We start from the raw sequence: 17,195 nt of genomic DNA on the forward strand, positions 1-17,195 counted from the left end.
AAATTGTGACCTTACATGTCAATGCTCTGCTCTTTTTGAGGGACCATAACAAACAAATAGGGCTAATGGAAGAGACCTCGATTACATAGAATTAATTATCTCCATCAGAAGCTAGGCCAACAATCATTAGTAAAGTAATAACTGCTTGCAAGCAAGTAGTTAAATATTATAATTCTATTCATCAACCTGGAAATTACATGTAAAGAGTTGCAATTTCCAAAAAACCAACTGCCCCAAGGTTATATTATATAGTTAATGCTGCTTTGACATTCTGAGGCAGAGCATGTGGTCTGCGTGCTGGTGCTAGCTGAGATCTGCTTGTTATTCCTCCATGACACTGTAAGTGCAGAAATTAGAGTAAGCACTAAGAGTCTTGTAGCAGTCTGACAGAGTAATTTTACGTCTGTTCAATTTAATAATACAACAATTGGGGTTTATATTTTGTATGTCTATTTTTTTAAATTTCATTTTCTTGTAGTGCATTTTTACTGTATTTACAAATATATTGGTATGTGATGGATAAGAAAATAAAAATCTGGTCCTTCACCACAAATGATTTGAGAACTATGGTTCTAAGGTATTTGATAATATAGATTAAATGAAAAGATAATGTAAAATATTATGCACTGATATATTTGCAAATTATTTAAAGTTCTATAAAGATGGCCTATATAGGAGGGAATTTTTCTTCTTGAGTGAAGGACACAACAATCTGAATTCAAAATCTGGAGCATGTGGGATTTAACCTATTAAAGAGCTACGTGAATTCATAAAATTAAAATCAGGTTTAAAAGTTTTCCATCTTCCCTTATCAGTGGCTCAGTTTCTAAAGTATATTAATTTATAAAGCTTTAGGAAGGATAGGTTCGCCTATGCTAATTAATGATTTTGTAGCTAAAACTGAAGTACAAAATACCCTCTGAATTTATCTGTTGGTAGTCAGACGTTGACATTAGCATCTGCAAGCAAGTGATACAGCTTTTTGAAAATAACATAGCTTGAAAATTGAGGATGATCTCAACACTGTGTCCCTGAATAGAACCTGCACTGAGAAACCCAAAATATTAACACATCCTCTCCCATAATTGTATCAGTAACTGTGTGCTAAATGGAGACCATATAAAATTGAAAACAATAAAGTTAAATCATGAAATCTGATCTAACCTACTCAGCACCACTGTCAAAACACAGGCTAAAAGGCTGTACCATGCACTGAATATGTATCACTTAATATTGTTTCTGAATGTTATTACACTGTAACTCAGGTTCTAGGCAATAAGGCCAATCTCTGAAAAGTCAGTATGCTTCCTAAAGATGACTACACAGATTGGACTAACAAACAAAAATATATGCTGGTCATTTGAATGATCATATTGGATTTACTGTTGTTCGGCCATAGGATCCATTGCTCAAAGATCAAATTTCAGAGATTTCATTTAGTCAGGAGAGAGTGAGCATGCTGTGACTAGATGCTATAGAGCCTTACACGAGGATCCAGTTTGGAAATTGCCCTTGATTTTATTTTCCTTTTCCCTTTGACTTTCTTTGGACTAGAGATTAAAGTGGATGTGCTAATTGCTCTTGTACCACATCAAATCTATCTCACAGAAAACTGTTCTTTTTGTTTCTTTGACATTGATTTGTCTCTCTTTGAAGTTTTTCCTGCCAACTCATTTTCTTTCACCTCTTCTGCCTTCTCTACGTCACTGCACCCTTTAAATAAAGATCCCCACATGATTCAATCCTAAAACTGGTTTACATTTCAGAGTACTACAGAACAGATAACTCATTATTTCCTGATGGTGTAGTTCTGGAACATAATTCATGAGCACGATCCTCTCAATGTCACACCAATGCTTATTGAGTTCCTTCCATGAAATAGGCAACTGTGCTGGAGACCAAGGCCGTGGAGCCAACTATGCCAGAACTCCTGTGCTAGAGAAGCTCTCAGCGACATCATTATTTGTTTGTATATCTAATAGGAATGCAAGACATATAATGTGGAATAAATGTAGAATGTAAGAAATGCTATAATATATGTAAACACTGCCTTGCACACTCAGGTGTGAAACCATTTAATTCTTCTGGTCTGGAAAGGAGAAACGGGTCCTTATGGCTATGAGTAGTAGTGTGAGGAGGGACAAAGTGAGCAAGAGTATTCCCAGCAGAACGAAGAAATGAAGCACGATAATGCATGATATATTTTTGGGAAAGGCAATTATTTTTGTGCAGGTTTAGAATTGAGTATATAGTAGGGGAGGAAATCTTGCAGGGCTAGAAATGAGGCTTGAAAATTAACTGTGGAGAGCTGGAAAAGTGTCTAGTACCCTACACTAAGGAGCCCCGTGATCAGATATATGTTTTAAAAAGAAAACTAGTGGCAGCATGGATGATGATGGGCTCTCGAAGGAATAAATACCACAGAAAGGACAGTGGGCCTCTCAAGAACCCACATCTGTAGAAAAGTGAGACTAATGTATCCATGCAGTGGGTACCCTGAATCTGGACCTCCCCAGAGAAGATTCAGTGACTCAACAGACCCTTGCAGCAAAGTTTCATGGAGCAGGAGCGAAGGGAGAAAAGCATTGCATGGATGGATTGTGGATTCTGGAGACCAGTCCTGGGTTTGAAGGCCAGCTCTGACATTCTATAACCTTGGACCAATTATCTATTTAACATATCTAAGCCTTAGTTTCCTCATCTATAAAATGGGCTTAATAATAGATCTTAACTCATAGGGTTGTTGTTATGAGAATTATATGAGAATCAATGTGTGTCAAGCACTTACATTGCCTCACGCATGTAAATATCCAACAAATGTTATCCATCATCATGTTAATGATGGATTGCTTTTAGCATTGCCTTTTAAGCATCCCTACTTTCACTACTGGCTAATACATGAATGTGACCTTGAAGAGGGCAGAGAGAAATAAATGAATTTTGACTTTGCACGCCAAGTTGTTTTTGGTTGAGCCCCTTCCCCCTACCTATCCTTTCCCTGCTCCCAATTAGTGTATAGCTTTCTGATCACTCAGCATATCACATTTCATACACCTCTTCCTTTAGAGAGAGTTGGTCAATAAAATAGTCCTGTGACAGCACACTACTCTTTTTGCCCAGGTCTTGACTATTTACTAAACGCAACACAATTAATTATGCTTGAGATGATAGTGGCATCACCTAAACAGGTCTTATATTAAGCATTAATTAATTAACACTCCATAAAGTAAGCAGATAATAGTTATCATTCTATCTCAGAAAAGGATGAAGAAGCCAGAAGAAACCAAATTATTCATTAGGGCTCAAAGAGGAAATCAGTAACAACTCTGAATGTACAACTCATATTTTTAATAGACTCTACTCACATTTCTTCTCCAAAGGTATAAGGATTAATGTTAAAATTAAACACAATAAGAAATACCTTTCTTTACCCCGTAACATATGTTTCCATATTTTAAAAATACAAACATACCTTCACTGGCATGTCGGTCTCTAAATATGTTCTTGGGGTGGACACTGAATCCTTCTATATCCTGAACGGAAGAAGCCCTCCGTATACTACAAATGCTTTCCTTTGATCTGGAATGAGTCAGCTGGGAGCTTGACTGCAGCATGTCAGGATACAGTCGGTCCCATTGCCTTTTGGGAGAGGAATGGTCAAGAGGTCCGGATATATTCACCAAGGGGGAACATTTGCTGGGCTGTATCAAGGCTTTTGTATCATCTGCTTCTGAGGGGCTGCAGCTTTCTTTTGTAGGAGACTTAAAGTGCTTCATGGCTACGGAATCATCGCTGTGCTTAGATGAATCGATCACTACCACATCGGGATCTTCTTGTGGTAAAGACTGCTTTCTGTAAGTGAGAACTCTCAGACCAGGGAACTTGAACCCGAAAAGTTTCCCTACAAATACAGACAGGAAAGAACACTGTTACAAGACAAAGGATATATCGCTTAAAACAAACAAACGAACCTTGTTGACTCATACTTAAATACTGTGTAAAAAGTTATTAATTAATACTTAAGTCATTTTACAGTCGGAATGAGGTATATTGTAGAAAACTTCTCTGGGACCAATATGAATTATCATATAAGTTGTAAGAAAATAGTGAAATAATTTTATCATGTTTCTGATGGTTAGATATACTCCAGCTAAATAAAAGCATTATTTGGATGACGCAAGGGTTTCTTTTTAATAAACTGAAAAAAAAAATTAACTATGCATCCATTTTTTTAAAGGGAAACTGAAGGTTGGAGCACAGTTTAGAAAGGAAAGAAAGGAATGGATACTTGGTATAAAAGGGCCAGATACAGGAAAGATTATATTACATTATATTATATTATATTGTATTATATTATATTATATTATATTATGTCGGGGTGGAGGTAGAGGGGGATGTAACTGTATTGGAAGAGGAGGAAAGGGAATGAGGGAGGGTTAGGCGTTGGCCTGACATACCTAGAAGGTTTGTATTGGATAATATTGCTAGTCAAGTGTGGATGGGAAAAGTGGGGTCAATTTCGTATGTCCTCATTCTGTTTGGGAATCTTGAAAAGCTTTTGGTTTCAGAGAGAGATGTACACATAAGAATGTCTTTTTCCTGATTTCTTTTTTGTTCCAGTGTCTAAGAATATGGCATGGAATGTTAAACATACCTCAGAGAGGTTGATGCTTAGAAGTGCAACCAAATATAAACATTAAAAGGTAGATATTAAAAATGAAAATATTAGCTAATAAACTTACTGGTAGTAAAAAATGCAAGTTAAAACAAGATAATATTATTTTCCACTCTTCAGTTTAGCAGTAAATGAAAAAAAGAAACATAACATCTGGTGCTGGCAAAGAAAGCTGACGAGCATCCTGACGCTTTGCTGGTAGAATTGCAAATCGTTACAAATTCTTTGGAAAGTCATCCTACAATATCTATTAAAGTGAAAAACTACACTTTTCACTTGACTCAGCCATCTCATCTATAGGATATTACTGTACAAAGGCACAAAAACTAGATACAATCTTAATATCCACTAGAAGGAGAATAGTTGAATAAATGTGGCATTTTTATACTTTGGAATCTTATGATGTTCTTTAAAAAACAGTAATATGTATATGTTTTGATTAGAAGGTTATTCAAATACAGTTTTATGTGAAAAGGCAAGTTTCAGCTTAATGTGCTTATGGTGATATTATTTCATTACAAATAACAAAACCTTATATTTGCCCATATAAGTTGCATGGCAGTAGAGAAAGATGTGGAAGAACATACTCCACAGTTTTTTTTGTTTTTTCTTTATAACATTTTATTTATTTATTTTATTTTTGGCTGTGTTGGGTCTTCATTGCTGCGCGTGGGCTTTCTCCAGTTGCGGTGAGCAGGGGCTACTCTTCGTTGTGGTGCATGGGCTTCTCATTGCGGTGGCTTCCCTTGTTGCAGAGCACGGGCTCTAGGAGCACAGGCTTCAGTAGTTGTGGCTCACGGGCTCAGTAGTTGTGGCACACGGGCTCTAGAGCGCAGGCTCAGTAGTTGTGGCGCACGGGCTTAGTTGCTCTGCGGCATGTGGGATCTTCCTGGACCAGGGCTTGAACCCGTGTCCCCTGCATTGGCAGGAGGATTCTTAACCACTGTGCCACCAGGGAAGCCCTACTCCACAGTTTTAATGTTGACTAGATCAGTATAATGTATTGCATTCCTCTTTATATATCTTTATTGTTTGTTTCATCGAGCATGCATTCTTTTATAAATTAAAAAAAATAAAAAGGTAAAACTTCTACCCCTAGAAGAAATGAAAAGGGAAGAGAAAGCATTCAAAAAATACTGCATAATTCAAAGCTTTTCTAAGTATTGTCTACAAGAAAATGCCGATTCTAATTTTTGTTTCTGTTCTACAGTAGCCTAGGTCCACATCGCCCCATGGCTTTACAATCACATGTTGCCCTTCGAGTCTGTCAGCTGGTGTATCTGGGCTACAATATTATCTACCTCCTTATATTCTTTAAATGTCATGGGTACCATTATCTTTAATATATTTACTATGAACTTTTTCTCAATGCATTGAGGATTGTTTTAAAACATGGAAGAACACTCTCAAAACTTATGAAATTTTCTGCATTATATTTGAGTATACTCTTCCAGTGGATGGTCTTATCTACACACATATTTTCAATTCCATCTTTAGCCTAAAGACTCATAAATCTATAACTCAAGCCTAGACTTATTCTCTTAGCTCCAAACCTGCATTTTTAATGGCTTCATCAACATCTCTTAGAAGTCTTAAAGACACCTCAAAATCCTGTAGCAAATCCGATCTCATAATCTATCCCTCAAAGCCCAGCCCTTTTTTTCAGTGAATGGCATCACAGTACGTCTAGTTGTATAAGCCTGAGACTTGCTGGCTATTCTAGTAGTTACTCTTCTCTCTCACCTCCATCCCCTGAATCCAATTAACCCACTAATTTTGTTCATTTCACCTCCTGAATATCTTTTTAGTGTTTTCACTTCTCTTATCTCCACTGCTCTCACTTTGTGGAGATAAGAAATCACGGTTCACCTGATTTCTTGCGATAAGATGCTAATCATTTTCCACATTTGCATCATATTGTCTGTCCTTTAAAAAATACTAACTTCTGATCATGTCAGCTATTATTTAACCTTTCACTACTCCCAGTAACTTCCTGCTTTGGGCATGAAGATAACACTAGCCCCACTATCTGCAGCTTAATTTTTCCTCCTTGCTCTCTAGAATCCAGCCATATGAACTTTTTAATTCCTCCAGAGGCCTGTGCTTCTTACAGATTCAGGGCTTCCTTGTGTTTGATAATTTTTACTCTTCCTACTTAGTACATCCTTTAGGGTTTTTTGTTTTGTTTTGTTTTACGGAAATCTGTTGCATTTCCTTTTTAAAAAATTTTTATTTTATATTGGAGTATAGTAGATTAATAACATTGTGTTAGTTTCAGGTGTACAGCAGAGTGATTCAGTTATACATACTCTACAATAACATCCTTTAGGTTTTAGCTCCAAAGTCATTTCCCACGGGAAGCTTTTCCTTCCTTCTGAACTAGATTAGCATTCCCTTCGTAATTTTCGTAACAGCTCATAGTTATACACTTGTTGATTTTCTGATTAACATTTCTCTCCCCTAGTGGACTGTAGGAAGAGCCCCTATTTTGCTCACCAAATCCCAGTTCTAACAGAATGTCTGAGCACTGTCAATGAATTTCCACTAGCAGATTCTAAACTGATAATGTCCTTCAATTTGGACTGTGGAAAAACTAAAATATTTAATTGCTCTGCCCAACTTAACTAGAGAATCTTAGTCTCCTGGAATTGTGTTTACTCATATTTACCAAAAATGATTAATTGAGTAGAACCCAGTAGCTGATGGAAATTGTAAACTTTATACCATGCCTTATATACCTGATACAACACTTACTGTTAATTTTCACCTTTTTTCCAAGGTTTTTAATTGTTACCATTCTGATTCTAGAGCATACACAAAAGTGTTTTCAAACTCCTCATCATCTAGTGAATTTTATGTAAAATACCTATTACAGAAAATTTTAGAATTAAGCAGGTTAAGTCCTTACTATAAGCTTTCATTTCTGTGCTAGTAGTTAACAGTGGTAAATATAATTGAAATAGAATTTATCGTTCTGATAAAAGACAGGACACAGTGCACAAACTCCAAGTACGTTCAGCATTAAACTCTGGATTAATTAGTAGATGAGAGTAACCACTGCGTGCATATACAATTAAAAAATGGTGCATCACAGTATCTATTTTGCAAGCATTCTTACATAATTCTACTAACAACTTTTATATGTTCAAGTAAATTGCCGAGTTAAAAATCAGTGAACTGCATCAAAGTCATTTGATTAGTTTTTAATGCACTAGGAATTGAGTTATAAAGCAGTTTACAAATCAATTCTGCAAGCTTATTACAATTCACTGAGGTCAATGCCTACTCTTATTCATTTTTCATCAGTTACATTACCCTCCTCCTTAAAAGAATTCACTGCCTTTCTTAAATTAATGACTACACAAGGCATTTAGTTTGCTCCTACAGTTTAGTCATATCCAAGGTGGTACAGATGGTCTTTTCTGCATCACTAGGTTAATACGACCATGTTATATTGCATTACAGATTTAGTTGTCTAACCGCAGTTCATCCGGAAAGAATACACATTGAGAATTTTGCTCAATGTTAGCACTTTCAGGCATGAAATATAAAACTTAGATGAGTATAATCCTGTTATGATTCTTAACATTAAAAAGCACCCTTGTAAGTTGTCTCCATATTTTAGTATATTTGCTTTCTAAATTGATAACTAAAATAGATACTCTTTAGCCTATTAGCTACTAAAATGTTCAATAAATCTGAAATAATAACAACAGAATCAGGGGTGTTTTGCACATTTTTTAACACATTCCCCAAAATAATTATAAGTATTGATAAACTACTTACATGAACATAGTTTTGTTTAAATGCACCATTTTTCACTTGAGAGAGATAGTTTCTAACATACATGAACTTACAACTAACTAGCACTACAATGTCTTTCTCAGGACATGTCACTTCTGTGAAGCTGCTGAAAATAAATTTGGAAGCTGCATCTTCATACACGCTGTGTTACATTTAACTAAGAGCTTTTTACATCTCAACCAAGAAGGCACACAGATATTCCCAGGGTCTTTCTCTTTGGAAAGACTGTAATTATGACTTCAATCTATATATGAATAAATGTTAAATACTTGGCCCAAGGTCAAATAGGAAATCAAGGTAAAATCAAAAGAAAATAGCAGTTTCCTTGATTTAAATTCAGTTTTACCCAAAACTTGGTGTTTTTTTGGTCCTTAAATATCCACAAGAGAATCTAATGAGAATCATAACTCTCTCCTCTAAATAATGCAGATAAATGCATACACACTTTTTTTTAATGATCTCAGAGGTCGAATAACAAAATCCTTCTCCTCCAACCAAAACCCCTCCTTTAACCTCTCCTAGGATTCCCTAGGATTAGTTGACTCTTAATATTCCTTCCAGTTTTGAGTTTCTTTGCATGTATGTTTATACTAACCACAGTTCACACAAAATTATAATGATCACAACTATATTTCTACCCCTATGTCCTGTGGGAATGGGACTTTAGAAAATGGTTTTACCAACTTTTCTAAATTGAGAAAACCTCATCAATCTGAATTATTTCTCTGTCTCTCTCTGTCTCTGTCTGTCTCTCTCTCTCCCTCTCTCTTTCTCTCCTCTGGGAGCTGATTCTTATCTACTAGAGTTTGGAAGAAAACTATTACGCTAATTTTGACATGAAACAATTTTCTAACTTAAGAATATACGTAGGGATATTAGAAACAGTAATATTTCTTGCAGAAAACCAACTATGTCTGAAAAGTTCTCCATGTATTCCCAATCACTTAATCCAGTTAAATATAAATTAGAAGCATCTTACTCTTGCTTGGTTCTGCTTAGCTGAATTATAAACTGAAAAGCAGAGAAAAATTTAAGTTCCAGCAGTCATGCAAATCAGAGAATATAGTGGGGTAAGGAGAGGACATATGTGCAGGTATATGGGGGGAAAGTTGTGAAGGCTACGAGCAGAGATATTTCCCCTCACAAAGGATTAGGGGTGCTGGGAGGTATCTTGATTGGATCCCTGAAAACAGACTGTGCAAAAGGGTTTTGGGGAAGCATTTTCAGGAGATATGCCTATAAGGAAAAGAGGAAGTCAGGATTGGTAAGAGGAAGTAAAACTGATACGAAAATGTAGCTAAAGCTTCAGTCAGTCCTCCTGGGGGCTGTGGAGCTGGGGTAGCCCTTCAGAGTTATGCCAAAATGAAGTTAGTGTATCTGGTTTTTATCTCCCTGTTGCAGCCAGTCACTGGCTACAGCTACCCCATGGGAAGGGCCATGACCTTGGGTAATGCAGTTCCTCGCCTTTGACTTCAGCTTCCAATGAGGGGTGGAGCTGCGTCCTGCAGTGGCCAGTATTTCCAGCAGCTGTCCCCGCCCTGAGGAAGGTGTCTGAGGCACAGTGCCTATAGTACAGATGGGGAAGGATAGCCAGTTTGGGGTCTGAAAAAAAAATTATGATCTGACTAAGTCTACTATCAGCTACTATCAGGCAAAATAAGAATTCATGAATCAATATCAATGTACCTTTCTATAATCAGGGTATTCACAAGTCTGACATTTAAATTGGAAGCCTTAAAATCACCGTGGGACTTTTCTCCAACCAAATAGCTCTGGATGTGCAGCGAAATATAAATTGAATCTCTGAGTCAGAGAGAGCAGCAGATCAAATTTGATGGGAGAAACAGGGAAGATAATTGACATATCTGACTTTTCTTTTTAGGAAGAAATTTCCACAGAGGCACCCAGCAAGGAGATGTCTTTCTTACTAATGTGTTAGGAGTATATGAGGATGCCCATGGGCTGCTAGAGCAACCCGTAATATTGTCAAAGAAGGCAGTAGTTAGCTGTTAGACTGGGGAAAAAAAATAATTCAGTGTGAACTCAGTACTGACCTGGCTAACCTGATTAGTGGGTGACACATGGGGCATTGCGGCCAGTGCGGTCCTGGTGTTAGTGACAACAAAAGGTCACCAGGGAGTCCATCGACCTGGTAAACCTGCAGCTAAATTTGGGACCCTTTAAAGGAGCAGATGTGGTCAGTAAGGCCTTGAAAGACTAAGACTCCTTGGACATTTCCTAGGGCGAGAGATACCAGAGAAAAAGCAACATCTTACAATAAGGCAGTAAGTATAAGACCAAATAGGCATCTTGAAGCAATGTGAGTCCTGACCCAGTAGCACAGGACACGTGTGTGGAGATCAGGAGAAGTTACTGCTGTAGCAGGAGTGAGAGTAATCATAGGAGCAGTAGCAGCAGCAGAGAACTTCTGGAACAAGTTCACAAATGTTGATGAGGTCTGAGAGACACTGCTTCCAACCTAGCTGGGTCATCATGAGAGCAGAGAAGCAGAAAACACAGGTTTAGAATAAGGGAGATAAGGCAGAAAACAGGACAGGCTGGTGGACTTTTAGCCACCCAAGGTTAAAATCCGTCCACGAGGAGGCATTGGAAATTAAAGCAAACACATCAGTATTATATATACCTAATTAGTTTTCATTTCTATGTGATAACGGCTTAATAAATCAATGTATGATCTACCATACTGCTATTTTGCTTCTGTTTTATAGAATTCTTTCTTTTCCAAATGCCAAGTTAAAGAGTCCACTCATGTTGTGCGAAAGTAGTAACGTCTTTACCTAGATTGACCCAAGATGACCATGTAGTTATTACATTGACAGGGACTCTTTTGATGGAGTGTTCCAAACACAAATGGTACAGACGCCAGTTACCCACATGCTGTATGAATAGGGACTGTCCCTGATTTGGGTGTTGCTAGGTAACAAATTCTTCCAAATGGTATGCACACGGGGTCTCTGATGTGAACATGCTGATTTAGGCCATCATTAACATTCATTGCTAACGAAAGGATAAAGCCTATTTTTTCAACTATGAGTAATTTTCTTGATCTTAGAAATACGTACTTTGCCCAAATCCTAGGGAGGAAACATGGTATAAAGTTGATTGCAACTTATGACTGAACTTTTCTCAGATTTCTTTCAGCAACCATATCATGGTTCCTTTTTCTACAGCAAATTTAATCTTTAAAAAGAGGAAACTTCCAAACACATGATAATAGTAAACATTAGTTATGTTGTAAAGCCTTTAATTAAATTCATCTGAATAATAGATTGTTTCTATAGTAATGCTTGCTGAGTGGGAAACTGTATTACTACTGCAGCTCTTCATCTTTAAAGAATGACTTTCAGCTCCAATGGAGAATAGCAAAAACATTTGTGAATGCCCTTTTATAAACCAGCTATACAGAAAATTTCTTTGTTCCTTAGCTTGAGGTCTGAACACTGAAATACAAATTAGAGGGAGTAAGGTAGCTATTCAGGCAAATATATTCTTTATGTGTCAATTATTCAAAATATTGAGTCCAAAGCATATGAATGCATTCTTAGTGGCTTAAATTAGCTAGATAATTGCCTAAATTACCAACTGTATTTTTATGTATAGACTTTGCTTCAGTTGAAGCTTTTAGAGTAATTTAAACTTTTATTTTAGTAAGCATAAAGGTAAAAATTCTCTTTTGATTTGGAGAGTATAATTTTAATCATTTCAAAGATAATGGAATCTCCTTTATAATACCTTAATGAAATGAAATGAAAAAGTACACTTTTGAAAATAACTGTGAGAATAAGATGCTATAGAAATTTAACTTTATTTTACTATATTTTTACTTTTAGCTTCCCTTAAAATTTATCTTTATGGTTTTATCTAACCATTAAGTAACTTAGACTAGTAGTTCTCAAACTCCAATGTATATCAGAATGACCTGAAGGGTTTGTCAAAACACAGGTTGCTGAATTTCTGTGTTTCTGAATCAGTTGTTCTGGTGTAAGGCCCAAGAACTTGCACTTCAAACATGCTACAAGATGACGCTGATGGTCTTTTACTCTTGGAGAATCACTGACTAATATGCATTCAGTATGGAAAAAAACGCTTAATTACTCAATATAAAAATAACACTCATAAATTTATACATTCTACAAGTATGTATTGGGTACTCACTATTTGCCAAATGTCGGGGATATGGGAGAAAACACAACAGCCCTCCTATGAACTGGAGCTTAAGTGTTCCTGGCTACTTTAAAAAAGGTAGGCTTCCTTAGTTTTCCACAGCTCTCACCTCTCTTGCTCTCTATGTTTATTCCTGGCCTTCTTTAGTCATTTATGTTTCTTGTCTACTAGGCAAACGGATGTGTCAGTGTGGTAGTAGAGACAGGCATGAGGTGTCATCATGTCACAGGGGCAAGAACAGGAAAATCTATCTGGGTGAATTAGGAACTCTCCACAGGTAAAGGGTCCTTTGGAGAAGGTATGCTAGAGAAACGAAGGCAGTCTAGTAGAGAGGACACTGTGTTATACAAACAAGGTGGTATAAAATGTATGTGCCTCCAAAAAACCAGCACTGAAATATGGGATATGACGGCGATGGCTTGGGGGGCGCGCTGTGATGGGAGAAGAGGCTAAGGAGGCATCTGAGGCCATAACATGTGTCTTTTGCTTAATGCACAGGGTTTTGGAGTTTTATAATTTTAGGCAATAGAGAACCATGATAAAGAATATAAACAGTGGAGTATTATGATCTGATGTACAGTAGTGGGACATGTGATCCTGAGGAAAAGAAGCTGAAAGCAGAGATACCGATTTTGAGATCACTGCGTCAGATGTGTTGAGGGCCTGAGTAGGTAATCACAGTGGGCTGCATGAGAGAGATATTCAGGAGGTGTGCCTGAGAGCATTTGATCACTCTTCGGTTGGGAGAAGAGAGGCTTAGAGAGAAGGAGAAGTTTAGCATGATGCCCAGGTTTCTGGCTTGGGTGGCTGGGATGATGACACCATTCACAATGTATGAAGAGCAAGAGTTTTTTTGTTTTTTTGTTTTTTGGGTTTTTTTTTAATGAATTTATTCATTTTATTTATTTATTTTTGGCTGCGCTGGGTCTTTGTTGCTGTGCGCAGGCTTTCTCTAGTTGTGGCGAGCGGGGGCTACTCTCCTTTGCGTGGGCTTCTCCTTGCCATGGCTTCTTTTGTTGCGGAGCATAGGCTCTAGGCGTGCAGGCTTCAGTAGTTGTTTCACACAGGTTCACTAGTTGTGGCACACGGGCTTAGTTGATCCGCAGCATGTGGGATCTTCCCGGACCAGGGCTCGAACCCGTGTCTCCTACATTGGCAGGCGGATTCTTAACCACTGCGCCACGAGGGAAACCCGAGCAAGAGTTTTTGACGGAATAGAGTAGATGGTAATTGGGATGGAAAGGCAAGTCTTCTTAGCTTGAAAATGCTAAATTTCCAGAAATGTTAAAATCTTCCAAAAAAAGATGTCCAGTGGGCAGTTGGATATATGAAGTTATAAGTAATTGGAAAAGTCTAGAGACAGGTGTGGTCTGGAGATACTGATTTGAAAGGGAGCCTTTATCCTGTAGGTCACAGATAAGTTTGCCCAAGCAGCGTGTACAGAGAAGATGACTAAGAAGAGAAAAATACTAAGAGCAGCTTCTGGGGGATAAACAAACAGTGTTTAGGAGTTTCTTGTTTAAGAGGAACAAGAAAATGGTACTAAAATAGCTGCCACAGAGATCAAAAGAAGCAAAGGAGTGTGGTGTCATGGAACATAAAAGACCCGAGAGAAGGGAACCGAATTTAGCACAGTACCTTCAACCTAGACGATAACATTGAGAGCACAACATAGAAAGCTCATTACAGTGGGCAGAGGAAGAAAGGAAATAAGGGAGACAATGAGTAGGTGTGGAAACTCCAAATGCCTGGAAGAAGAGTCAGGGGACAAAAGTGAAGAACGCCAAGTATGAACAGCAATAAGGAGAGTTGAGGACTGTGGCAAACTGGGGAGTACATACCGTCTAAAGGTACAGTCAGTATTCTCTTCCAGCTTATTGCAAATGTGTGGCCAAATACTCATCTTTTTCCACAATAAGCTAGATTTTTTTTTTTTTTTGGCTGTGCCGTGCAACTGCAGGATCTTAGTTCCCCAACCCGGGATTGAACCCGGGCTCACGGCAGTGAAAGTGCAGAGTCCTGACCACTGGATGGCCAGGGAATTCCCCAGAGATCGTAATTTTAGGTGTAATCTTCCAATGTTTAAATGTTGGCAACACATTTAACTAATTGAAACTTTGAGAAAATATTATTTGATGTAAACAGAATGTATCTATTGAAGTATAGGCTATTCTCAGCAGCATGAGCGTGAGCAAAAGGGAAAGAGCCAGTAGAAAATATAGCTGAGAGAGGGGCATTGGTAAGGACAGATTTGGAAGGACTGGCAGAGGGAGTGGGTTTCAAGTGGAGATGTGGACCCCAGTTAAGATTTGCCTCCAGGGGTTGAGATATATTTGTTGAGGGTAGGCTGATTAAGGGACTTCTTGCCCAAGCCCTCCCCTTGCCCTGAGGTGTGGAAGGGGAGGTGATTTGTCTGACAAAGGAGGTGGATTTGACATGAGAGTCATGAAAAGCCTGGTGAAGTTTTGAAATACTTGCTAAGGGAAAGAGATGAAAAGTACCTAAAAAATTAGGATCTCATGTATAATTTTGACTTGCAGCATAATCATTTATAAATTAATAAATGATAAAATTCAGTATTTTTCTGTGACTAAAAAGACTTAACTTGGGCCTGTTTTCTTGTTGGGATATGTTTCAAGTTTAGTAAAATGAGAAAACTTCATGGATTTTTTTGACCGTGATGGAAACAGTAAATTAAGTAGACTTAAACAAAAATCTATTTTAAATTGATAAGAGGAGTGAATGTTATTAGTTAAAATTTATTTGGGGATATGAGCTTAAGGTCAACATTTATAGTGGCTCAACTGACTCTTTGGTTTTCAGACATGATAAGAACATAGAATGCATTAATTTTCTGTTGGGTTGTATATTGTTAAATCAGGAATTTTTTGTTTAATTTAGGTCCCCCCCAATCCCCTTAAAGAAATTTTTAACAAATAAAAATGTGTATGTGTGTCTGTGTGAACCAGACTGGCGATCCTAGATTTCTGCTATAAAATAGAAGAAATATAAGACTTAAATATACTTGTAAGTAATGTAAAATAAAACTTTTAAATATTTTATTTAAAATAATGAAAACAAAAGTCTCACACTTGACAGTTAACTTTGAAATTAATAGTGTAAGCAAGGACACATAATTTGGTTATCTTTCATGTTGTGCAAATATTTCATAGAAATAGATATTAGAGCAGAAAAAAAGAGAACACATCTTCCCATTGCTCTTAGTTCCTTTAGATGTGGCCCCCTTTTAGTTGGTAGTAAGAGTAGAATTTTCTCTTCTACTCAGTATCATTTCCACTTTTCAGATTGCAGAGTTTACACCATCAGTGAGAAAACGTTTAATTATATCTTTTATTTGGTATTTATATTTATTATGTAGTAATTAATCAACTCAATTGTGCAGTATATATTAATTTGATTGACCTATCAGAATAATACTCTCTCCCGTACTTGCTTCATTCCAGGGCACTTAAGACATCTATTTGTGGCTGGGCCTATATCTTCGACAGAGATTAAGTTTGTGAAAAATGAGTTCTTCCCAGAGAAAGCTGCTCACTTTTGCTGTGCTGTGTTCCTGACCCAGAAACTAGATATTTGTACTGAGAATTGATCCACCTTTTTATTCAATACAAGTCTCTAGGTTTCCAGAATTTACTCAGCCAATTGATCATAGTGCCTTTTCATGATGCATCTTTTCTACTGTGTACTTAGCTCCTTTTCTATTACTTAATATTCTCAATTTAATACTTCATTTCTTTTTCATGTAAGTTTCTTATAGCTCCTTCACATTTTTTCCCTTATTTTGTCTACATTTCAGGAGAGGCAGTTGAATTTATAGAAACCCACATCATCTCAAACAAACAGTAGCCTCTCCCCATTACTTTCACTTAAGTTCCAACACAAGGGCATGCCTAGCCCCCCAGACACACGCACACTTACACACTCCTTATTTAGATAAGAAATTAAGCTTTTTGAAAGTTGAGATGTTTCTGCAAAAAAGGGTGTATCAAAATTTGATTTGCTTTTATTTCCTTATTGAGTTATTTGTTTTAGAGGCTACCGATGGAGCAACAATGTTTGAAATAGCCAACATGTTATTTCACACAGGTAATAAAATTATACTTTAAGAAGAAAAAGGAGTTTTCCAAAGATCAGAAATGATACAAAGTAGAAATTGGATAGTATCAGAAGCTACCAAATATAATTTGTCTCTCCTTAACTTTTCTGCTTGATTTAACAATCAACTCCTCAAAAATTGACACCAAGTAAAGAGAAATTTAAAGCATATAATGACAGGAGGTATAATCGAAACCAATATAATGGTTGTAAATAATAGGCCTTTGTAATGCTCTGGAAACAATTTTATCTGCATATTTGTACTCTCTCTAATGATTCCCTATACGAGTGACAGCTGCAGTGTAGGGAAACCATTCATGTTCACATAATAAGAAACAATCTACTGAATTTGCTATGACTTGCAAAAGAGATGCTATTTTAATCATAGTATAAAGTTGCATAGATTATGTATGAT

At 37.0% G+C, this 17,195-nt stretch overlaps 1 protein-coding gene across 1 annotated transcript in view; it reads right to left on the reverse strand.

Annotated features, from left to right (window-relative positions):
• Positions 1 to 17,195, reverse strand: part of KCNH7 (potassium voltage-gated channel subfamily H member 7) — a 447,227-nt gene that overhangs the window by 125,841 nt on the left and 304,191 nt on the right. Inside the window, exon 4 of the mRNA XM_057551433.1 lies at positions 3,473 to 3,901. Within this exon, the coding sequence (XP_057407416.1) occupies positions 3,473 to 3,901 (429 nt within the window). The remainder of the gene's footprint in view (positions 1 to 3,472; positions 3,902 to 17,195) is intronic.

This window comes from Balaenoptera acutorostrata, chromosome 8 (genome assembly GCF_949987535.1).
Source record: "Balaenoptera acutorostrata chromosome 8, mBalAcu1.1, whole genome shotgun sequence".
NCBI classification, from domain to species: Eukaryota; Metazoa; Chordata; class Mammalia; order Artiodactyla; family Balaenopteridae; genus Balaenoptera; species Balaenoptera acutorostrata.